The following is a 23,236-nucleotide window of genomic DNA, read 5'->3' as shown; positions in this document are numbered from 1 at the left end:
TCCCCCCTCCTCTCCCTCCCTCCTCTCCCCTCTCCTCCGCTCCCCCTCTCCTCTCCCCTCTCCTCTGCTCTCCCCTCCTCCCCTCTCCTCTCCTGGGCATACACACATGCCTGCAGCCTCTCTCAGGCAGGACTGGGATGTCAGGCACACACAGCCCCTGTGTCTACTACCTGAGCCTGCTAATGGGTGGGATGACTCTGCAGACATGCTGTCACCACACACTGAAAACCCGCAAGGGACACACAGGTGGAGGACTAGCTAGATGAGATGAAGGCCAGCGTGATGGAGCAGCTTTGAGTCAAGGACAGCTCTGCGATTCCTGTCACTTGAGATATTCATGGTCCAATCCTTTAAGGTTCCTTGTGTGGGGACCTGAACTTTTCCTTTGCTTTGATCAAGAGTCCTTAGGAAAGTTAGAGAGTGGAACCTGTCTTGAATCTTGACAGAGTGTTTGCTGAGATGATCTCCCATTCACGGTTTTGTTCTAAATTACTCCATTCTAATTTACTAGGACTAGGAACTCTAACAGCAATACTTATTGTCTGCTGAGTACTGACCATGCACCTGCTGCTCTTTTAAGTATTAACTCAGAACGCCTTCATGTAGGGTGCAGATGTAGCTCGGCTGGTAGAGTGCCTGCTTGGTACCCACAAAGCCCCAGGCTCAGTCCCCAGCAGGCAGGTATCACGTGCCTGCAAACCCAGAACTACAGAAGCAGGTATAGTAGAGGTTTAAGGTTATCTCTGGCTACATAAAGAGTTCAAGGCCAGCCTGGGCAACATGAGACTCTGTTTATTTTTATGGTTATTTGTAAGGTTTTTGTTTTGTTTGGGTGTCTCACTCTGTAACCCAGGCTGTTCTGAAATTCATGTGTAGCTCAGATTGTCCTCAAATTCGGTGGTCCTCCTGTCTCAGCCTCTGCAGTACTGAGATTACACCTTTGATCCATCATGTTGCCCCCTCCCTCTATGTATTGACTTGTCTAGTTCTCAAAGTAGGTGGGCGCCACTTGCATTCCTGTTTTACAGACCAGGATGCCCAAGCTCACCTACAAGGAGTAACAGGTGCCCGAAGTCGTTGAGCCAGGGAATGGCAGATCAAGATTCCAGACTACAAGGTCTGACTCATTATGGTCTCTCTGCCACCCTTGCGTTCCTTGCTGCTCTGATGCCCCAGTGAGGCAGAGGTATCCCCAGACGGAGCACTTAGCTGTGCCAGCTTAGAGACCAGCCTGGATCTGTAGCTGCTCTCCCTTCCAATGACAAATTCCTGGAAGGTGGCTGTGCCAGCCTCATGGCACCTTCCTCAGCTCTGCCCTATCCACTTCTTACACCAACAGGCACATGGCATGAACCTGGTGCTCGATCTCGGAATCAGATTTGTTAAGGAAAAGCTACTGCCCACCCTTTAGAGGGTCACTCACAGAGTAGGATGGGACCTTCTTGCCAGACTAACACAGTCTCCTAAACCTGATGGCTACTTTGGCTCTGGAGAGATGTTCCCAGAGTAAGGAAACATCTTTCTCCCTATCTGAATCAAGGCTGCAGGAATCAAGTTCCTCATCAGAGGACCCCAGAATTCCAGTCCCTTTGCGATCCTCCAGCTGGGAACTGCCAGCCAGTCAGCATCAGGAACCTGACATCACCAACTCCCCTGAATGATCGGAGTACGAAATCCACTTTCCCTTTGGGAACTTGAGTAAGGGGCTGATGGAAGCCATTGTTGGGGTACTGCCCACCACTTCCAACATCTCACCCCAGCGGACAGAAGCCTCCTCTGCTGAGTCACAAGCCTGGCCATGAGCTACTAGGATCAAAGTCTCACATGGTCCTCAGGGATTAGTTCTTCTAAAGGAGTCTTTGGCTGAAGATCAAGCGATGGGAAATATATCTTTCTGAAAATACCAGCGCTCAATCTCTCAACATCCAAGAAAAACATTCCTCATCTTTTAATAGTAAATTTGAGAATTTCTAAGAACTCTCTCATCTTCAGCGTTTTTGGGCGGTGGCCAGACTGTCTGAGTATCACACACCAAGGCAATGTCACTGACTAGTGCTATGGAAAAGGATGCTGTGATGTCCTAACACTACCCTGGGTAGTTATCTTTTTATTTTCAGAGCTAGGTAACCCCCTCAGCTCTCCCCCATGTCCCCTTCCCCTGCTTAAGCAGGGGTTCACTTCCCACTTAGGAGGCTTTCTCACTTACTATAATGATACAGTTGGCTATTCATCCACACAACCAGAAAGGCCCACACTGCAGGTCACCAGCCTTCACTAGCTCAGGAGCTAAGAGGACAGTGACCTGACCCGACACACAGCTGCTCATTTCATGGTCACAGCAATTCACCACGTCAACACAGGACTTCAACACCAGTAGAAAGCACACCCATGCAGGACAGGACACCACACCTGGGAAATGGGGAGAGATGATGTTTCCTCCCGTCCCCACTCACTGGAGCAGCGGAGGGCACAGGAAACAGCACCCACACCCCACTTGGCTCACAAGCACCACATGCAGAAGGAGGTGGTACCTTTGGGGTGGGTGGGAAGCTCCGCTCGGGGCTGGGGGAGCTGGTGGGCTTCCCACTGTGGGTGTTTGCCTCCCAGTCGTCGGCTGGATGGCCTGGGTCCCCAGTGCGGAAGGGGTGGTTGCCCAAGGCCTCTTCTAGTGCTGAGGGCAGTGGGCGAGTAGGTGTGAGGTCTTGAGTGGGAATGGATGGAGGGGGAGGAATGGGAATCGGGGGTGGAGTGCGCTGCACCCAAGGTGAGGACGAGGCGCTCAAGTGGCCTGGTGAGGGAAGGACAGGAGGGGCAGGGACCTTGGCAGGTGGGTTGATGGGTGGAGGGTGGGGCATCACAGGCAAGGCTGAGGGAGTCTTGGGAGGATAGTAGAACATGTCCAGAGGGATGTCATCCAAGTCAGTGGTGTGGAGGTGGAGCCCACCGGCGAAGCGTCTCAAGGGTGGGGCCAGAGGAGACACAGAAGGTGGGGGAGGTGGGGGCCCTGTGGTCATCTGGGGGTGAAGAGGCTCTGTCACTATCAACTCCACAGCAGACCAACAACAGCAACGTTCTGATCTGTTCCTTTTGCTGCTCGAACCCCATCACTCAGACCAGAACAGTGGGTGCTGCCGCCCAGCTCCCCGGCCAAGGGGAGGCCCAAGCTCTGCCACCTGGGCACGATTAGACAGTTTATCCTCTAGAGTGGGACACATTTGAGCATGCAGGGGAGCCTCGGGGCTCCAGCAGGGACGACAGGCCCACTGGGGGCTGTCTCAGAACACAAGGGACTTGTTACTCAGAAGATACGTTCATACACACAGACAGGAGGTGGTGGGAGCCGTCGGGGCTGGGCTGTAGACAGTGAAATGCACACCGGTGTGGGTGGTGAGGATCACCAACGGCCATCACGCCTCCCACTGTCCTCAGGGTGCCTTGTTCTAAAGGAGGGTCCATGCGAAAAGACGCTTCTGTTACCTCAGCAATCTCATTCTCGGCAGAGGAAATCTGCTGGAGGCGGGTCTGACAGAGCCTCTCCACCCAATACTGAGTCTTTTCCGATTCCTCAAAGTCCTCCCGCTCAGTCTCAGACACCTGGGACCCGGGACCAGTGTCCAAAGGAGGGGACAAAAGGTACACTGAGCCACGTGGGCAGTAACACACAGAGGTACTGCTCTAACTCTCCCCGCCCTCCCCAGTACAGACCCGCATGTCAGCATCTAGAAAAAGAACCAGGCCTCCACCACCTGGACCTGAGAACAGAGGTTGGAAGTAGAGGCCGCGATGTCAGGGTGACAGCAAAACCTGCAGGGGGTCATGCATTGCCTGCCGATGCAGGCTTCCGAGATGCAGGCTTCCGAGATTCACATCACCCCGAGGCTCCTGGAGTTCTTTCCCATCCTCTTTACCTCTTCTACGGATTTAACTTTACTCTCGCTTCCTTCCCCGCAGGGCTGCTCTGTCCTCAGAAATGCAAGCTCAATCTTATTCTTCATTTTGATGCTAATCTATTCTTAGTGCCAGACCTAATACACTTCGCATTTCCCAGGACTTCTCTGGTTTTATAATCTAATCAGCCTGGCATTGTGATTCATGGGAGCATTAAAGAGTAGCAGAAAGAATATTGCCTGCAGTCAGGAAGTTCTGGCCAACCACCTCACTCAAGACACAGAAACCTCTCGTGCTGGGAGAGTACTATAGGCATGGTTAGTCTGAGGTATATTCCCAGGTTATAGAGGTCTAGCCTCGGACACACTGTGTTGATGGGAGCAGCCTCAGACTCTAAGCCTGATTTACTGGAGATAATTTCAAACTTGACCTCTACACTAAAAGGTTGGACCCTATATACTGAGAGCCACGCAGCTTGGTGGACTTGGTAGGGAGAGCAGACATGTGACTGGAAGGCTAACCAGACTTTCAAGAGAGGCAGAGGGGCTAACCTCAGTTAGACTGTGAGCCAGAAGACCAGCTCCACTGCCATACCTAAGGAGAAGAGGCCTTGCCATGGAATTATACCTTGGTGGGTTCAAGTAAATGACAAGCCTGGGATCCAGTCTGGGCATGGAGGCTAGCCTCAGACCCAGACCCTAAGAGCTGGCCTAGAACTAGCCTCAGACCCAGACCCTAAGAGCTGGCCTAGAGCTGGCCTCAGACCCAGACCCTAAGGGCTGGCCTAGAGCTGGCCTGGATGACTGTGGGTAGGTGGGGCAGTTACAATCTCTAGACTGGGAGGGAAGGGCCTGTCTTTACACTCTGTCTGTGGAGAAAGATCCAACTGGCCCTTGGAAGTACGGTGGGACAGTGCACACACCCGGGACAGTGCACACACCCGGGACAGTGCACACACCCGAGACAGTGCACACACCCGGGACAGTGCACACACCCGGGACAGGCACACACCTCCTGGGCCAGCCGGTTGATCTTCAGCTGTTTCTCCTTCTCCAGCATCTCCTCCTTCTCTTTGTACAGCTTTTGCTCAAACTCCAGTTCCTTCTTGTTTTTCCTCAAGTCCTGCAGGCTGTCATACTTGGCTTTCTTCTTCTCTTTTCCTTTCTGGGCAGATGGAGCATCATGTGTGTGATAAGGGTGATAAGGTGGCATTGGCATTAGCCCAGGCCAAGCAGGGCATCCAGCTTGCAGACAAGACAAGGCAGCCTGCCTCAGTGAGCCCCACTCCAAGCTCTGTCCTACCACACAGGGCACTGGACCTTAGGCTGAGGTCAGGCAGGCCACTGTTGCCCACTGTAGAGTGGGAGACATACCCCTCCAACAGCCAGAACTGGCTTACTGATTCACTACCCAGCTGTGTGACTTTTGGCTAAGTTCTGCAACCTCTCTGGGCCTGGACTCATTCCATCTTTTTTTGTTTTTGTTTTTGTTTTTGTTTTTTAAGACAGGGTTTCTTTGTGTAGCTTTGCACCTTTCCTGGAACTCACTCTGTAGCCCAGGCTGGCCTCGAACTCACAGAGATCCTCCTGGCTCTGCCTCCCGAGTGCTAGGATTAAAGGCGTGCGCCACCCACCGCCTCCCGGCCTCATTCCATCTTTAAAGCAGGGGAAACAGCTGTCCCCCCACAGGCTTCTAGCCAGTGCCCATGAAATACCATCTATGAAAGGGCTTTGTAAACCTCAAAGGGCTGCTCAATAAAAGGCATCGTATTTATTTCCTAGGACCCGGGTGCTTGCCTTCCCCAGCATCAGAGGTGGCTCCTGTTCAGATGCCAGAGATGCATTCTGGGAGATTAGAAAATCCGAGAGAGCCAGTCAACCTGCTGTCCAGAGGTCATCCGGCCTGGTCTAGATGTGGGCCCTAAGCCAGGAACTCTGGGTTCTGTCGATCTGTAAGCTCTTCACAGAATGGCCCAGAGCATCCAAAGCCAGGGTTCCCTCTAAACTGTCTTCAACTGAGGATTCTCTAGAGACTCCAGGGCCGGGAGATGCCGGGTTAGGAGGAAGCCACAAGCTCAGAGAGGTCAAGTCCCTTGCCCAAAGTCAGACATCTAGGAAGTGAGGGAGCCAGGCTCAGACCTGAGTTCTCCAGGTCCCCGTCTTCCACTGTGCTCAGACATTCTGGGGCAGAGGGACATGCAGGTGGGAGATCACTCCCATCACACAGCAGTCAGCACTCAGAAGAAGGTGTGGAGAAAGCCAGACTCCGGGCAATTTCCAGAATAACTGTGCCTCTGAGTTTCTGCTCTAAGTCAGCTTAGAGTCCAAGGCCCAGAACTGAACTTCCCCGAAACAGATGCGAACCTTTCATGTCAGCTGAGGCTAGGAGGTTTCTATGGACCTCTGATAGGCTCATCTTGCCCTCACTAAAGACAACCCTCTCTCCGAGAACAACTAATATGCTTTGGAAATGCTTGCCTCTGGGACCTGCCTCCAGATCAGTCCACAGCATCCCAAGGAGATGCTTCTCCTTACTTCGATTCTGCTTGGCCCATGACCTACCCTGCTCACCAGACCCCTAGCTCAGCTCAGAGGTGAACCCCACATCATGTTGTGGGTTCAGACAGCAATCCTCAGAGGGAGCCAAAAAATGTTCTACTTAGTGGCAGCTGGCTAGAAATAGGTCACGGTCTCCTCAGGGGCCACCATGACAGGAATGGGCATTCTATTGGTTAGAAACCCAAACAAAACCTACAGCAAAGTCACAATTTCACAGCCAGAGTGGGCTCCTGAGAAGGGCAGTGTCAGGAGATAGCTCCTGTCCCAGCCTCAGCAAGAGCATCCACTGACAGATGCAGATGGGCAAACCACCACAGAGCACTGCCAGAGAGCACCTCCATCCCCGTACAGGTAACTTAGATGCCCGCAAGTCTGCCTTCCCTGCCAGGTGGGCACTCCTGCACATCAGGCCATGCATGATTTACTAAAGCAGTTCCTCGGTGTGTGTGTGTGTGTGTGTGTGTGTGTGTGTGTGTGTGTGCGCGTGTGTGTGCAGGGAATGCACATGTTGTTATAGCACACATGTGTAGAGGGCAGAGGACAGCCTTAGGTAGCAGTCCTTGGGAACCTTCCACCTTTTGTCTAAGACAGGCCCTGTCATTGGATTGGAACGTCACAACAAAGGCCTGTGAGTCTCTAGGGACCTGCCTGCCTCTTCCCCATCTAGCCATCTCTGAGATGACAGGTGCATGCTACCACACCCAGGGTTTTATGTGGGTTCTGGGATCTGAACTCAGGTCCTTACACTTGAGAATCAAGCGCTTTACCTACTGAGCCATCTCCCCAGCCTCAATTCACTCACACAGTTCTTGTGAAGGGTCCTGGATGGCACCCTAACTCCTCCAGACCCCACATTGACCGGGGCCACATGAACTCAGCCTTGAGCTGAGAGGACTTATTGCCAGCGTAGGAATAGGAGACACGAAATCCCCTTTCAGACGAGGGGCTCTTGACTACTGATGCTCATGGCTGTGGATACCCCCTTCTATTCCTTGGCTCCAGCTGCCAGGAAACAAGGCTTCTCTGGTGGCTCTGGACAAAGTGATGACGGGTTTTCAGAGCTGGTGTGAGGGATATGTTTGTGTTGTCTCTCTGTCAGTGATATTCACGGCAAATATCCATTTCCATCTATCTACCAACAACTGTTCTCTCTGGGAAATGAAAACAGAAACCAAAATACCAGCTGTTCTGGAATGGCAGTGGACATTCTGATTCTGGGGAATCTAGCCTGACCCTTTACTGCGAGCAACTTCGAAGGGACATGATTCATGTGTGTAGAACATTCCAGCTCATTTCCATTTCCATAGCTATTAGTGTTTGGAGAACACATGTGCTCTGTTTTTTTTTTTTTCTCAGTAAATCTATATATGTATGTGTATATGTGTGGTGTGTGTATATGTGTGCACACACATGTGTAATCTATGTATGCATGTGTGTGTGTGTATATATGTGTGTGTGTGTGTGCACGCACATTTGTACTGTACCTGCTGTTCTCTTTAGCCAAGTTCTAATAGAGACTATAAAGGGAACAATTAGCAGTCTAACTCAGTGAGACTCCCACAGCCATGTCCAGCCTCCAGCCTGCAGCGAGGAGAGCTACAAACGTAGCCCAGTACAAAACCACAGACTCACTTAAAACAACATGAGATTATTTTGTGGATGACAATGTCATGTCACAATGTTGAAAGGGTGGACAGGACTTCATGGATTCAGCCTGTGGCGTGGAGGGCACAGGCCTAGGAGACCACACACTTTCTGAGACTGAGCAGTGTGGGAAGGAGTCCTCAGGAGCTGTAGCCTAAGCCTGTTCCCTGCTGTGCAAAGCTGGGATCCCGGGTAAAAATGCACACCCGTGTCAGGAATACCACGGCTGTTGTGTAACGGGGTGTGCTGGGCAGTGCCCTAAGCTCATGAGCTGCCACAGCTTTGCTTCCAAGGGACCTTGCTAGAGAGCTGAGCTGGTTGAGTGATGTCATACCGTTGAATTCACTCAGATGTATGCCAGCAGCCTGATTTCTAAATGCCAAGCCATCTTGAATGTCTAATATACAGTACAGATATTAACCGTGGCATTTTCATAATCAAATGTTGATGAAATTTAGTAAGACAAAAGATGAGAGTTTTATGGGGCCTGGAGATAGTGTAATAAGATTTAGATAGAAAATTAAAGGTCTCAGAGAATGGAAAGATACATAATCCTAGACCCGGGCAGAGATAGGTCTAGGGAATAGTTGGAATTAATATGGCTGTTTTTCCCAGACTGGGGTGCCAAATTCCACACAAGCTGCATCTGGCAGGGTCGTCATGAACTGCTTTATGTCACCCACCCTGGCATTTTTACCCCGCCCAGCCCGGGGTTCTGGTCATGGCTCTGGTCTTGCTTGGCATAGCAAGTCTGAAGTTGTTCCCGCCCAAGCCCATCAGAGCCACTCAGGGCTTAGGCAAGTCTGATGCTAGGAATGCCAGCTTCCATCCCATGGCACCTCTACCATGGCGTCTCTGCCAGATATCAGACAGACAGCGATCCAAGGGTCAGCTTAGCAAGTGAACGGGGAAAAGAAGTATTTGGAAAAGACCACAGCTCACACGAAACTCAGCAGCACACGGCACCTTGCTCAGGCCCACCCTACCTTCCGGATGGTCGGGAATTTGCCATCGTAACGGTAAAACCACCCAAAGGCTACAAGGACAGAGAACAAGGGATGAGACGCAGCATCCGTGGACAACAGCTGGGAGGTGGGCTCCCAAGGAACGGGTGGCTTTGTGAAATCCAACAGCAAAACCATGCTCTCTGGCCCACTTTTCCCTCACCTGATGAGGGATCTGGGGCAAAGCAGGCTGGAGATCGCCTGAGTACTGCCCTGATTCCCAGGCTCCAGGTCACCATCCCCAGAACACTGGCTTCAGAAGTTCATGCCAGAAAACCAGCAAGATAGTCCTTGTGGAAAGACATGCTTTCTCGGTCACAGGCGCGGCTGCAGACACAAAGCCCCAGGGAAAGACAGAAAAGCACTCCCCGAGCTGATGCCTGGTCCCCATGGCTAAGAAATGGCTTCACACAAAAGGCAGCTGAGCCTCGGCCTGGAACTGCTCCAGACAGAACCAACGTGTCTCACAGCACAGCTCTCGGCCCCTCTCTAAACACCGAGAAAGGCGGTCATTTTGGAAGGCTCTGAAGGGCAGCTGTGGTGACAATAAGCAGGAGATAAGCTTCCAGAAAGGAGATCCCCTACCCAGACCAGATGAACAAGGCGCGGTCTCCTTGCCCAGGCAACCACACAGTGGGTCAGTACCCTAGACCTGAGCCCTCAAGGCTGTCATGGGTGTGCCATGCTCGGATCAGGCACATCAGCTTAGTGTCTGATGTGGGAGGGGTCTAAGAAGTCGTATGGGAGAGGTCAGAGAAGTGGGGCTCTTGGGGGGCAGTATTTAAATATTTGAGCCAGTGGCTGGGCTGGACTGGCAAGTGGCGGATACATTTTCAGCCTAGCCATGAATCTTGTCCCTAAAGTTTGGTACTCAGGGCACGGGACGAGCAGAGACCTAGAGCATCCTCACAGACCCCAGTGGTTCCCATCACGGTGCTGCTCTTTCGAGCTGGCATTTCCACCATGTCTGAAGGAGGCGGGCAGAGCAAGCAGGGCAGCGCAAGCCAGGGAGCGGAGCATGGGCGCCAACCTGCTGTCCCTGCTCCTCCATGCTTCCGTCCAGGTGGTCTGCAGGCTCCAGCTTGGCCTCCACTCCCTGATCATCTACCCAGGGGAAAAGAAGGACAAGCAGATGAACCAAGAGGGTTCACAAGAAGAGATGTCTAGGAGCCCAGGAACCCGTGACTAATGTCTCAGGAAGCTGTGGGATCTGGGGCAGCAGCAGGGCTCAAGGGCCTCCAGCTCAGCTTTCTTGCTCACACAGTGCTCTCAACCTCAGTAGCTTTAACTCTTCTGTCTGTAAAATGGGTTAACAGTTGGGACCTCTGACCTGACTTGGGGACCATTTTGCAGGGCACGGAGTTGAAAGCTGGAGGTGCAGGGAGAGGGCTGGCTCTATCTGAGTATTATCTGTTTGAAGAGAGGAGCTATTCATGGGAGAATAGATCTCCTCACTACCCTTGTCTTAGGGCTCTGCATCCCCTAGGGCGTTATCTGAGCTATGTGGGCAGCAGATGAAGGGACTCCTAAGGAGGATGCACACACAGGGCATATGCTGTTAGGATAATAGGATACGGCCTGGCCTCCCTGGAACCCCAGCAGGAAGTACAGCAGCCTGCTTGTGAACTTTGTTTCAATGTTTCCTAAGGTCTCCTTTCTCAGGGGCTGCGTGTTCAGCTCCAGTCACTTTCGCTGGACAGTGGAACACTGATCTTAGGAAGACAATAAGGACACAAAGGACTCCTTAGTTTGATAGAAAACTCCCACCAACTTTCAAAACATGGGTCTGTGGGGTGGGCGATAATTGAGGGGTATCCTTGAGGAAGAGGGGGTTAGCGATGTCTCATTCAAGCCCCTCATCATCCGGCTAAGGGAAGGGTCCTTGGGAAAGAACTCTCCTCTTTCACACTCCGGCACGGGCTTTTCAGGGTCTGTGACGGTGTGTCCTAGCTCTGAGAGCTGGGCAGTGTTGGGTGTGGCTGGTCAGCCATGGGAAGGAGGCTGAGGTAGCTCTCTGAGTCCCACGAGGGATCAGGGGTTCCAGAGCTGCTCATGCATCTCTTCTCTGGGCTGCTCAAAAAGGCAGAGTCCACGCCTCACAGGCACAGAATCCTGTGTCAGGTCTACTTGCTGGCTACCTGGGTCTAGACTGAAGGGTGGTCACAGAGGAGCTGGCATGAAGCCTTCCCTTACCTCTGCGGCCTTCTGTGGAGGGGGCAGGGGGAAAACGGAGTGGAGCTTCCCAGAGAACCAGCCCTGGCAAGCTACAGCCACAAATGCTGCCAGTCTGACAAGCTCTAGAGCCACCTGGGAGGCAAAGCCCCGCCTGGGTGCGTCTGTGTGGGAGTTTCTAGACTGGGTTAACAGAGGTGGGAAAACCCAACCTAATGTGGGGAGCACCATCCTATGGGCTGGGGTACCAGACTGAATAAAAAGGAACAAGTGAGCTGAGCACCAGCCTCTACCCCGCCCCGTGTGTGTGTGTGTGTGTGTGTGTGTGTGTGTGTGTGTGTTGTGAGTGTGTGGTATGCATGTGGTGTGTGAGGTGTGTGTATGTGATGTGTGTGGTATGTGATGTGTGTGTATGGTGTGGTGTGTTGTATGTGTGATGTGTGTGGTATGTGATGTGTGTGTGTGTGAGGTGTGTGTATGTGATGTGTGTGTGATGTGTGTGTGTATGATGTGTGTGGTATGTGATGTGTGTGTATGGTGTGGTGTGGTGTGATGTGTGTGTGATGTGTGTGTGTATGTGATGTGTGTGTATGGTGTGGTGTGGTGCGTGTGTGTGTGAGGTGTGTGTATGTGATGTGTGTGGTATGTGATGTGTGTGTATGGTGTGGTGTGTTGTGTGTGTGATGTGTGTGGTATGTGATGTGTGTGTGTGAGGTGTGTGTATGTGATGTGTGTGTGATGTGTGTGTGTATGTGATGTGTGTGTGATGTGTGTGTATGGTGTGGTGTGGTGTGATGTGTGTGTGATGTGTGTGTGTATGTGATGTGTGTGTATGGTGTGGTGTGGTGCGTGTGTGTGTGAGGTGTGTGTATGTGATGTGTGTGGTATGTGATGTGTGTGTATAGTGTGGTGTGGTGTGTGTGTGAGGTGTGTGTATGTGATGTGTGTGTGATGTGCATGGTATGTGATGTGTGTGTGTGGTGTGGTGTGTGTGTGTGTGTTTCTTGACTATGGACATGATGTGACCAGCTGCCTCCTACGCTGGTTGCCATGACTTCCCTGACATGATGGACTGTATCTTCAAACTGAGCCTAAGCAAACGGCTCCTTCCTTAAACTGTTTTGGTCACAGCAGCAAGAGGAGGAACAGACACAGGACTGATGCCTGCACTGTGGGGATGAACGGCTGCACCTGCTGCCCCAGGATAGTGTAGCCCGAGTAAAGGGAAACTCTTGTTCCTTTTATTCAGGAAATTTAATTTGGTTAAAAAGCATTAAATAAATACCTAGCTTGTGAAAGGGCTTTTATTTTCCATAATCCCTGAGAAAGCGTGCTCTCTGTGGAGTGGAGACCCAGTTTCTAGAAGGTACCACACCGACTCGGATTACTTTCACAGAAGCAATTAAAATCGATTTCTTGCCTTCTGAAGCTCCTATTTCACTCACAAGGGCAAATTAGCTCCTGTATAAAATACGGATCACTCACTGGGAATTTATCTCAGGCCACATCCTCAGCAAATACGGACTAGCATGTGGGAGGCTGATGAGAGACGCTCTGTCGTCCCTGAGAGATGACACCTGTGTCCTGCTGCCAGGAAGGGACGCACCAGAGAACAGTGAAATGGAAGAATCTAGAAGTCCTGCACCACTGTTCTGGTGTTGGCAAGGGGGGTTCCTTGTAGGGCCAGGTGGGATCTCAAATTGGGTGAGTTAACTAGACCCCACAGCAATGAGGAGCCTTGGTTCTGGGGTCCAGGGATACTCCCATCTGGAGGTTCCCACAGTCCAGGCCTTGTGCACACAATAAGGTTAGGAGGACCTGCCTGTGTCAATCACAGATAGAGTGAACACTCAGCCAGGAATGGGGACTAGTGATGGCCATGACCCACACTGCTTAGAGTCCCTCTCCTCCATGAGCTCCTGAGACATTCTGGAAGACGGGGTGGAGAGCAGGTAGATGGGGAGCTTCTGATGGAGGCCTGGGCTGAAACTGGGGGAGGAACACGCGGCTGGTAAAGGGGGGATGGGAAGAGCAGGGGAGCTTACATGGCGCACACACGCCCAGACTCCAGCAGTATGTGGAGGGGTGGTGTCTCAGGCTCCTCTCTCTGCCTCCGTCCTCACCATGCTAGTGGCAGGACAGCTGCCCACATGCAGGAATGTGGGTGATGAGGCACTTTGACCAGCTGCTCCCCCAGTTGCCTGGCAACCTTAGACCACCATAGATCTACCCTCTCTTTCTCTGTGCTGGTTTCAACATAGCCCCAGTTCAGAAGCAGGCCAGAAGACAGCACGACATTCAACAAGCTCGGGGAGTCACCCTAGAAGCCAGTTCCACACCTGCCAAGCTCTCTACAGCATCCCAAACATCCGCTGCATCTGTCGTTGGGTACAATGTGGGAGCCGGTACATGAACTAGATCCCTGACAAGGAGGGTGAGCAGATCCCTCCGACCTTGAGGCTCCAGCTGACCGTCCCCAACACACACTGCCTCTCCCTGAGTGAAATACAGCCCAGATAGCCCTGGGGTAGTCACCTGGGGAGGTGCTGATTAGTGGGGGAAGATCGTATTTCTGTCTAGCCCCCCTGACCTGAGGCCCTGGAAGGGCGCCACCCCGTCCGTCCCAGGCAGGTTCTACGTACACTTGGGCTTGCGGAGGGGCACCGGGTGCACCTCTGCGCTGACGGTTTTCGGCAGGATGAGCTGTTCCTTCGAGCCCCAGTCCTCTTCCCACTGCTTCTTAAACTTCTCTTCCTCCTCCACGATCCTGAAATGAGACCCCCACACCCGTGACTGGGGGCCGGACCTTCAAAGGCTCACCCGTTGCTGCCGGAGGACCCTGACCGGTCACAGCTCAAGCTAGGACCACCGCTGCAGTATTGCGGGGGGTGGGGGTGGGGGGTGTCTAAACTCAGTGATGCACTCTGGTTGCACTGAGATAAAAGACTTGGTGAGAATTAAGGAGGGGTTGCAGGAAGAGAGGATTCGGAGCGGAGTTGGCCGGGTCTGCAGGCAGCTTGCCACACTCCTGAGGGCAGGCTGGGCCCTGTAACGCTATTCTGGACCGATAGCTTCAGGCCGTGCCTTGATGTGAGTGACTCCATCACACAAAGCAGCATTTGTCTCTGTTTTGAGTAAAAATGCAGAGGTGGGATGACTGTGAGGTGTTTGTACACGCAGACACTACCACGTGCCTAGGAGCACCCATGATAGCTCACTCCTAAGAGTAGAGAGGTACCACCTATAAACTTACCAAAGTAGGCTGGGAACATGTGGGTACATGGGTGTATGAAAACTATCAGGAAAACAAACCCTGAAACTTACCCAACACACTAGACTAGTGGAGGTCCCCAACCTGGACCCCACAAAGAGAAGGAGACCTGATGCTGTAATGGTGACGTCCCACTGACTGGTCATCTGACCATCCAGTGTGTATCAAGTGACTGATACACACCTCCGGGGACGGACAGCCAGGCAATTCCCACCTGTGCTCATGTGACACCGTGTGAAGTGTAGTTTGTGACGTAGGTGTAAGGACAGTAACTAAGGCTGGCACAAAAGAGGGAAATTGGAACTGTCTGGTACATTTGAGCCGATGAAGTCAATGAGGTTGTGGATTTCTTGTGATTCAGTCAGTTCCGATGTCGTGGAACGACACAGATGTGACTATGTTTCTCATTAGTTGGGCTTAGGCCGTGCAGCCACGGGCACTCGGGATGGACCCCAACACTCACTCCTCCATCTCCTTCCGGTATCTCTCGTTTTCCTCAGCGGCCTTCTGGGCGATTTCCTTTCTCCTCCTGAAACAGAGATTGGCCCGTGTGAGCGTATGCCCGGAGAGTTAGCGCTGCTCGTGGTTGACCTCCGATCTGAGAGGCATTTTAACTGTTTTCTGCCGCTGCTCTTCCGAGGGTGTCAGTGACAGCGTCAGGTGTGGAGTCTGTGCCCTGGGGTATTTCATCTGTGCCACGGAGCAGGTGGCAGGTCCACAGGAGGATGAACTCCCACCCAAAGATAGGCAGGCACTGCTCACCAGGCTGATTCTGTGATGGAGGAGACGGAGTTGCCCTCTCCTCCCTTTTCTAAATACTTAGCGAGCACCCAAAACGTATCGGAGTTGGCATTTTGACGGTGGTTTTGACTTATGAGCTGCCTACCCCATTGATTTTCTCAGCTCACTGTTTCAAACACGCAGAGGTGGGGCTTATCACAACAGGTAGGTGTCCCTGTGGGCACTGCCAGCTCCTGACCCAGACTGGATGGATGGATGAGCATCCCAGCCTGGCCACTTACGACTTTGGACACAGGTGACTTCACCTCGCCAAGCTCAGCCTTCTTCCTATCTAATAGACTGATGCCGTCTACCTCCCAGGGATATCATGGGAGCTAACCTAGGAACATAAAGTCCTGAACAGAACAAGACAGAAGGGCATGGTGCGTGCTCACAATGGCTAGCAGGAGCCTCTCTTGTGTAGTACCAGTGTCTGAAAATCAGGTCTCTTTAGCAAGGAGCCAGGCTGTCTGAGGAACGGGATAGATGCCCTAGTCTGCCCCCGAGGGCAGAACAGAAAGAACGCAGCTGGCCCAGGACAAGCAGGCAGAAGTCCAGTGTGTTTGGTCTGCCATGTGGGCAGGGGTCCCCAGCAGGCCACTCACTGGCGCTCCATCTCCTGCTGCTCCTGGAGGATCTTGTTGGACTCCATTGCCAGCCGCTTCTGCATGAGGAGCTCCTGGCGCTGCAGCTCACGCTGCCGTACCTCCTCCAGCCGCTCCCGGTCTGTCATGAACAGCTCCCGGCCCTGTGGGGTCGGGGGAGGAAGTTCAGCCCCCGGGGAATGAGGGCATCCCCTGTCACAGAGGTTGGCCAGGGGTCGTGGGGGGCCATTGCCTCATTCTGAACTCACAGCTCCAGCTACGATGGAGATGGTCAGGCTGCGGCTACTCTTCAGGACATTCACGGCCTGTGGAGACAGGGGGACAGTCAGCTGGGGCCTGACGGTCGGACTGGAGCAATGCAGGCCGAGAGCACAAGGGTCTCAGCCATCGTGGCACTGGCTGGAAGAGGCGTATGGGGAGGAGATACAGCAGGTGAGGACCCCACATCTCACCTCCTTGTGGTCCAGGTTGGAGAAGTCGATGCCATTGACTTCCACAATCTGGTCTCCTGTCTGGGAGAGAAACAGAAAAGGGTTGGTGTGTTGGTGTGTGTGTGTGTGTGTGTGTGTGTGTGTGTGTGTGTGTGTGTGTGCGCGCGCGCGCGCGTGTGTGCTCGAGCGAGCACATACACGAGTTCTCTACATCCATCTTCAGGAAGGTCTCCTGGCATGCCAGACATAGAGGCTGGTGGCCAAGCAGTCCAATTCTAACTCTTTCCAGGGAACAGACCAGGTGGCATGCTCTGATGGGGCTCTGGGAGGGCCTGGAGTTCATCCTGGCACCCCTCCAGCCCACAATGGTCTTACTGGCTATCAAATACCATACTACTGGAAGTTATTATCTTTTGCTAAATTATGACATTTCCTTTACAAGGTTTAGTTAATGGACACAGAAGGCTTTGGACTCCCCAGACAGCACAGGCTTTGTAGACCCCTCATTATAGTAGCAGTCATGGCTGACATTCATTGATCAACTTTATGTGCCTGGCACAGATCCGGCCTAGCTGTTAATTTAATCTACACAACAACTCTAGAAGGAAGGTTCTAGCATCCTTACCCCGTGGCCGAGGATTCTGCCTCAAGAAGCGATTAAGAGTCACGGCTCTGACAGAAGACCATGTAGGTTTGATTCCCAGCCCTAGGTTGTAGGTACACACCCTTGGAGGAACCAAGGAACCTCGGTGTGGGGGTAACCTAAGTGCCTAATCCTCAGAGTTGTGATAGGGCTTAGAATGCAGAATGTCAACTCTATCGTCACCACACCCTCAGACCTGGGACCAATGGCTGGGCTGAAGACAACAGAAGGGTGTAATACCCCTTCTCTGCAAAGCCTTCCCCATGGGAGACCGGCCGGTGCTGGCCAGGAAAAGGCTATGTGGGAGGCACAACATCTGTCAGTGTGCGGCCCCTGCTCCTCTCCCATCCTGGTACTTACCTCTAAGCCCACCTCTGCAGACAGGGAGCCAGGCTTCACATGGCTGATGAAGATGCCAGGCTTCTGGACGGGGCCACTGGAGATGCTGCCGTGATGCAGAGAGGTGGGTGAGGCTCATCCCTGGAGCACTGCTCCCGCTCAATGACCAGCCTGGAGGTCAGCCATAAACTCAAGGCCCGAGGCCCTCTGTCCCTGTCTCCCTTCCAGCCCAATTTCCACTGCTGCCCTAGGCAGGAGTCACAGAAAACTCGTTAAGATTTCATCTCCTTGCTTAAGGGAAATTCCTTGTCTGTGTATCCTGCATAATGGGCGTTAACAGCTTAGATGCAAGATTGTAAAACATCTGTAGCGAACTTCTGCCCTCCGGGGTTCTCCCATTGCGCTGTAAGCCTGTATTTAAGACCTCCTCCCTCCTTCAATAAATGACATTCGGCATTTAAAAAAAAAAAAAAAAAAAAAAAAAAAAAAGGTTTCATCTCCTCAGCCCCTCACCCAACATACCACACACACCTTTTTTTCCTTCTAGAACTTTTCTGTTCATTCCTATGACTATAAGATTTTCACCAGACCCCGATTAAGCTAATTGCCCCCAGAGTTTCTAGTGCTTCTAAGTTATAAATAGCTAGGATGGTGCTTGTACTGTTATTTCCTCTCCCAGAGCTGTGGCAGACATCACTAATCAATCACAGCACTCTTTCCCACCCAACTGGACACAAACTTAGAACTTTTCACAGAACACCACTGTTAACTGATGAGAGATGGCACAGGTAGGAAATGTATTTGCCATCCCTGACTCGGGGTAGCGCTTTATCACACAATATTGTAACTATCTGCCATCTCCCAGAAAGGAGGGACTTTTAATTTTATTTTTATTTATGTTTATTTATTTATTTATTTGTTTGCTTTTTTGAGACAGGGTTTCTCTGTGTAGATTTGCACCTTTCCTGGAACTCACTCTGTAGCCCAGGCTGGCCTCGAACTCACAGAGATCCGCCTGCCTCTGCCTCCTGAGTGCTGGGATTAAAGGCGTGCGCCACCACTGCCTGGCTTATTTTTATTTTTTTTTAGACAGGTCTTACCTCGCCTAGACTAAGGTCAAACTCTCTATGCAGCTGAGGATAACCTTGGATGTAGGGTCTTCCTGCCTCCATTTTCCAAGTGCTAGATTTACAGGTGTGCACCATCATGCTCAGTGTACACAGTGCTGAGGACTGAAAGCAGGCCTCTGTGCATGTTTAGCAAGCACTCTACCAGCTAAACTACATCCTCACACTCCAGGACAGACACTGAAAATCATTTATGGAGCGGGGCACAGTGGTGCACTCCTTTAATCCCAGCACTCAGGATGCAAAGGCAGGCGGATCTCCGTGAATTCGAGGCCAGCCAGGGCTACACAGTGAGACCCTGTGTCAAAAACAAAACCAAACAAATCATTTCTGGGGCTGGAAGGATGGCTCAGCAGTTACATCAGGCAGTACACAACCACCTGTAACCCCAGCTCCAGGGGATCCAAGGCCTTCTACCGGCCTCGGTGGGCACCCACACTCAAGCATACAGACATACATGCAGACAGACACACATACATGTAAATAAAAAATTAAAATAAAAAATAAATCATTTACAAAAGTGTTAAGTAAATGCAAATACAAAGAAATAATAAGGACCTGGGCAACAGTGGCACATGCCTTTAATTCCAGCACTCAGGAGGCAGAGCCAGGCCGATCTCTGTAAGTTCGAGGCCAGTCTGGTCTACTGAGTGAGATCCAGGACAGGCACCAAAACTATACAGAGAAACTCTGTCTCAAAAAACCAAAACCAAACCAAACCAAACCAAATAAATAGTAAGAGCAACTTAACCAATAGCTAACATTCACCAGCTGCTTACTACCCGCTGGATACTGAGTGAGCTGCTTTGCTTTCTTTATAACAGCGCCATGGTATGGGTATTATGTTATCCCTCTAGTATTTATGGAGGAGGACACTGAGGCTCAGGGTGCCCTGGGGCTCAGTCACTGGCCCAAGTCTGAGAGCTGGTGCGTGGCCTGGCAGGGCTGGAACAGATATCACAGCAGCTGCGGCACCTGCAACCTCCTCAGGATTCTCTGGCTCCTGTGCATGGCTGCCTACTGTTTTATTTTATGAGACAGGGTCTAGCTACCCACGGCTAACCTCAGCTCTTTCTGCCTCTGCCTTCCCAGTGCTAGGACTACAGGTCCAGCTCCCCTGGCCCCTCTTAAGGAAAGGCTTCCAGAACCATCGGTGACAGGAGGTCTGGAGAGTGTCATTTGCAGTAGCTGAAGGGCCCGTCCAGGAATGTGGCTCTAGCTCTGGGTCTCAAGTCCCTTATCATCCCCAGTGCACAAGACCCATTGTGAGGAAATCGAGGAAAAGTGTTGGGGAGTCCTGGGCATGCCTGCTACTTACCCAAAGATGGGTGACTGAGCCCAGGCATGCCTGCTACCCACCTAAAGATGGGTGACTGAGCCCAGGCATGCCTGCCACCCACCTAAAGATGGGTGACTGAGCCCAGGCATGCCTGTTACTTACCCAAAGATGGCTGACTGAGCCCAGGCACGCCTGCTACCCACCTGCAGCCCAGGCCCCGGGAGCCCACTAGACTGATGAACACCTTCTTCTCCTTGGTTGTTCGATTGCCAGGAGAGCCCACGCCACCTCGCACACCCTGAAGGAGGGACAGAGGCAGGTTATGGGTCTACACGCATTCAAGTGGCTTCTTGAGCTTGAGACCTTCAGATGAAGTTTCCATATTCGCAGAGATGCAATAGCCGTTGTGGGGTCTGGGTGTGGGTCTGGAGGCCCAGTGCCCCATAGGGGTATACAAGGTACCCTAGGGGCCTGTGTGAAGCCCCAGAGGGTACATTCCCCAGAACCACCCCTCCTTCAAGGCCAGCTGCCCAGCACTCATCAGAGGTAACCCTAGTCTCTTACCCCAGACTCTGACACAAATTGATCCACATACTGCCACTTGAGGGGCTCCTCAGGAGAGCTGAGGAGAAGGGGACATAGAAGGTGGAGCCAGTAAGTGCATTTGAGAGGCCTGGGATATGTGAAGTCCTCACCACCACCCCCCCCCCCTGCAGCCCAGGGGCAGTGCGGGTCACGGCATGTTGTGTGAACCACACGTCAGAACTCTGGGCCTGCAGGGAGACTCAGATAGGCCTGCTTACCTCTTCACAGGGATCAGGCCGATGTCTGTGGGAAAACACAGCATGTTAGGGAAGCTCCTGCACCCTTGGAGTTGGGGATTGACAGCCACCCCCACCCCGTCACAAAGCTCTAGTCCCATCTGGCCTGACTCACGTCTCACTTTGATGGACACAGTCTTCTTGGTGCGGATCAGGTTGATGACTTCCTCGTGGGTACAGGAGGAGATGGAATAGCCATTGATCCGGACAATCTCGTCCCCTACCTTGGCACAGAGAGATGGGACAAGTATGAGGCAGGGTGCCAAGGAGGCCCACTACCAGATGCTTGCAGCCCCAGGAGGGGCCGTCAACCAGCAAAGGCTTTTTATCTGTGCTCTAGTACCGTGTCACGGCCAAGCTACCCTCCAACAGTGGAGGGATCCAAGGCGGGCAACACTTCAGTTCCAGGATGGAGAAACCAAGATCTGGGGTGCGGAGAAGCATGCCGGGGGTGGGTAGCAGAGCTGAGGCAGGGGTCAGGGCTCTGTCCCCTCATCTTGGTTCCCCTGTTTCCCCACTGAGGTACCATCAGGTTCTGAGATCCAGCAGCCCACCTGGCCTTTGTCCCTCCCTGTCCTCAGAAGCGGCCTCTTGTCTCTGTCCCTTACTAACACACACACTGAGCTGGAAAGGGGACCAGTGACTCTTGACCCAAGCTCACATCACTAAGGCCAACATACAGAATCTTTTGTTCCATCCCATGGAAACCCAATGAAGTTAAACTGACTTCTGAAACTTGATTCTGGGAGCAAGCAAAGAACAGAGAACGAACACAGGGCTCTGTGCCCCGTGGGTTCAAATCCTTCCTTGTTAATTCTTATTAGCTATATGAGTTGAGTAAAGTCTCTTGAATTCTCTGAGCCACAGTTTCCCTCATACATAAGACTGGGAACACCACAGAGCTGTTGAGAATTAAACAAACATATTATAAGGTGAGTAAGGCCAGCCAGTATGGGGTCCAGGGCAGCTTCTTAATAAATGTTGCTATCATTGAGGAAGCCTGTGGAACCAGCTTTGAGAGGCACACCGTGATGAGACTGCCCCCTGCTGGCCATCGCCTCCTCCAGGCACGTGGGCCTTGGGGATTTATACTGAAGCTCCTCAACCCGTAACCAAAGAGCGAAGGTTCCTTGGATATCAACGTCTCATGAAAGAGAAGACAGGCAACAGGGTGGTTGGGGGGGTGGGGATGGCGATGATGTATTGCCCAAGACCACGAAGGCAGTAGCTGCCACACAGGAACAGAACCCAGGCCATCCTTCTACAGACTGAGGCTATAGGCTTCACTGAAACCCCATGCACAGGTCCCTTGGAGACAGGCTGCCACAGGTCGGGGACTCAGGCTGGACTCTGAGGGGACACGGTCTCCAGATGAGTTCCCAGAATGCAACACTCCCATAGTCACTTCTCATTACCACCGGCAAAGGGTCTGCCCCTGCCTGGGACACAAACCCCCATCATCTCGGTGTCCTCACAGGAGGGCTCACTAAAGAACTTCCTACATTTCTGGGGACACTGACTTCAAAGAGGACCTCTGCGAAGCTCCTGGCACCTATCTTTACAGCCCCAAAGGGCGGGATCTTGTGCTTCTGCTCTGCACGGACCCTGCAAAGAGGCCTTCACGTGGGGACCACAGTGGCACTATGAAAAAACAGAGGCTCAGGAAGTCACCCTGGGAGCAAAGAGGCTGCTGGGCTGTGTAGTCAGGTCTCCAGGACACACACCACATTAGCCCTTGGGTGTCTGGAAAAGAAGGCTTCCCTGTGTCCTGCCTGGGTTCCTGCCGCCTGGTCAGAGCCCCGGAGTCTCACGGGAAGGCAGGGATTGTCCATAGCTGGGACAGGAAAGGCATGGAGTATCATTTTCTACATGAGCAAGCAGCCAGCTACATGCTTGTGTGAGTCAAGGATAGATAAACATGAAGAAAGTCTGAAAAGTATCCAGGAGGGGTCAGGAGTGGCGGCGAAGCTGAAGTCCCAGAACTAGGTCCTATTGGAAGGTTCAATCTGGCCCCTGCAGGGCACCGAGCCTCTCAGGTCAAATCCCTCCTGCCTTCTAGCATCTTCTCTGTGCTGTCCTCCAGCAGGAGGAACGTGAACCCTGATTCAGTCAAGGGATGAAGGCAGTTTTGTCCTCGCTCCTTGTGAGCGGAGTCCCGTGTTGTTACTACAGGCGCTCGCCCGGGACCCCCGTCAGAAAGATTCCCACATGGCCCCTGGATAGGGTTGCAGGATCCGTTTCCCTCTCCCCCACTCTACACGGAATCCTGCAAAAGAGCCTTTGTATGAAGATCACCGTGACATGACGACAATCTGAAGGACAGGGAACAAAGAAGAGATGGCCAACGGCCCCACAGAGGGGGCTGCTATTTCATAGGCCTGAGAAGCAGGTGGGAAGGTGGATGCCTGGGCCTCCTTCCTGGGGCCCCGCAGGGAAGCGCTTGCCCTCCCAAGAGCTCACTCTGGAAAGAAGGGGGCCCAGCTGACGCCAAGAGGGGAGCTCATTATGTGCTCTCCCCTGGCTGTTTCTGGGCTGGAAAATGTGCCACAGAGAGAAGGAACAATGAAGGAGCTGAAATTTCAGATGCCACTGAGAGCCCTGAGACGGGACTGCGAACAAAGTCCTGTCTGTCAGCTGGCTGTCCCCACCCCCCACCCCACCCCCGCCTTGGTGT

At 52.6% G+C, this 23,236-nt stretch overlaps 1 protein-coding gene across 2 annotated transcripts in view; it reads right to left on the bottom strand.

Moving 5' to 3' along the window:
- Ush1c (USH1 protein network component harmonin) overlaps positions 1 to 23,236 on the bottom strand; it is a 48,043-nt gene that overhangs the window by 12,486 nt on the left and 12,321 nt on the right. The window contains exons 5-18 of one of the 2 annotated variants that reach the window (XM_028880193.2): positions 20,678 to 20,786; positions 20,545 to 20,569; positions 20,306 to 20,363; positions 19,945 to 20,039; positions 17,357 to 17,441; positions 16,375 to 16,434; positions 16,171 to 16,227; positions 15,923 to 16,065; positions 15,001 to 15,066; positions 13,909 to 14,033; positions 9,077 to 9,126; positions 4,900 to 5,052; positions 3,478 to 3,594; positions 2,532 to 3,014 (exon numbers count right to left, since the gene is read on the bottom strand). In XM_028880193.2, the coding sequence (XP_028736026.1) occupies positions 2,532 to 3,014; positions 3,478 to 3,594; positions 4,900 to 5,052; positions 9,077 to 9,126; positions 13,909 to 14,033; positions 15,001 to 15,066; positions 15,923 to 16,065; positions 16,171 to 16,227; positions 16,375 to 16,434; positions 17,357 to 17,441; positions 19,945 to 20,039; positions 20,306 to 20,363; positions 20,545 to 20,569; positions 20,678 to 20,786 (1,626 nt within the window). Of the gene's footprint in view, positions 1 to 2,531; positions 3,015 to 3,477; positions 3,595 to 4,899; positions 5,053 to 9,076; positions 9,127 to 10,124; positions 10,199 to 13,908; positions 14,034 to 15,000; positions 15,067 to 15,922; positions 16,066 to 16,170; positions 16,228 to 16,374; positions 16,435 to 17,356; positions 17,442 to 19,944; positions 20,040 to 20,305; positions 20,364 to 20,544; positions 20,570 to 20,677; positions 20,787 to 23,236 lie in introns of both variants that reach the window. The other variant, XM_028880191.2, reaches the window with a different exon arrangement.

This window comes from Peromyscus leucopus, chromosome 1, assembly GCF_004664715.2.
Source record: "Peromyscus leucopus breed LL Stock chromosome 1, UCI_PerLeu_2.1, whole genome shotgun sequence".
In the NCBI taxonomy this organism is placed as follows: domain Eukaryota; kingdom Metazoa; phylum Chordata; class Mammalia; order Rodentia; family Cricetidae; genus Peromyscus; species Peromyscus leucopus.
This window is presented reverse-complemented; position numbering and strand designations above follow the sequence as displayed.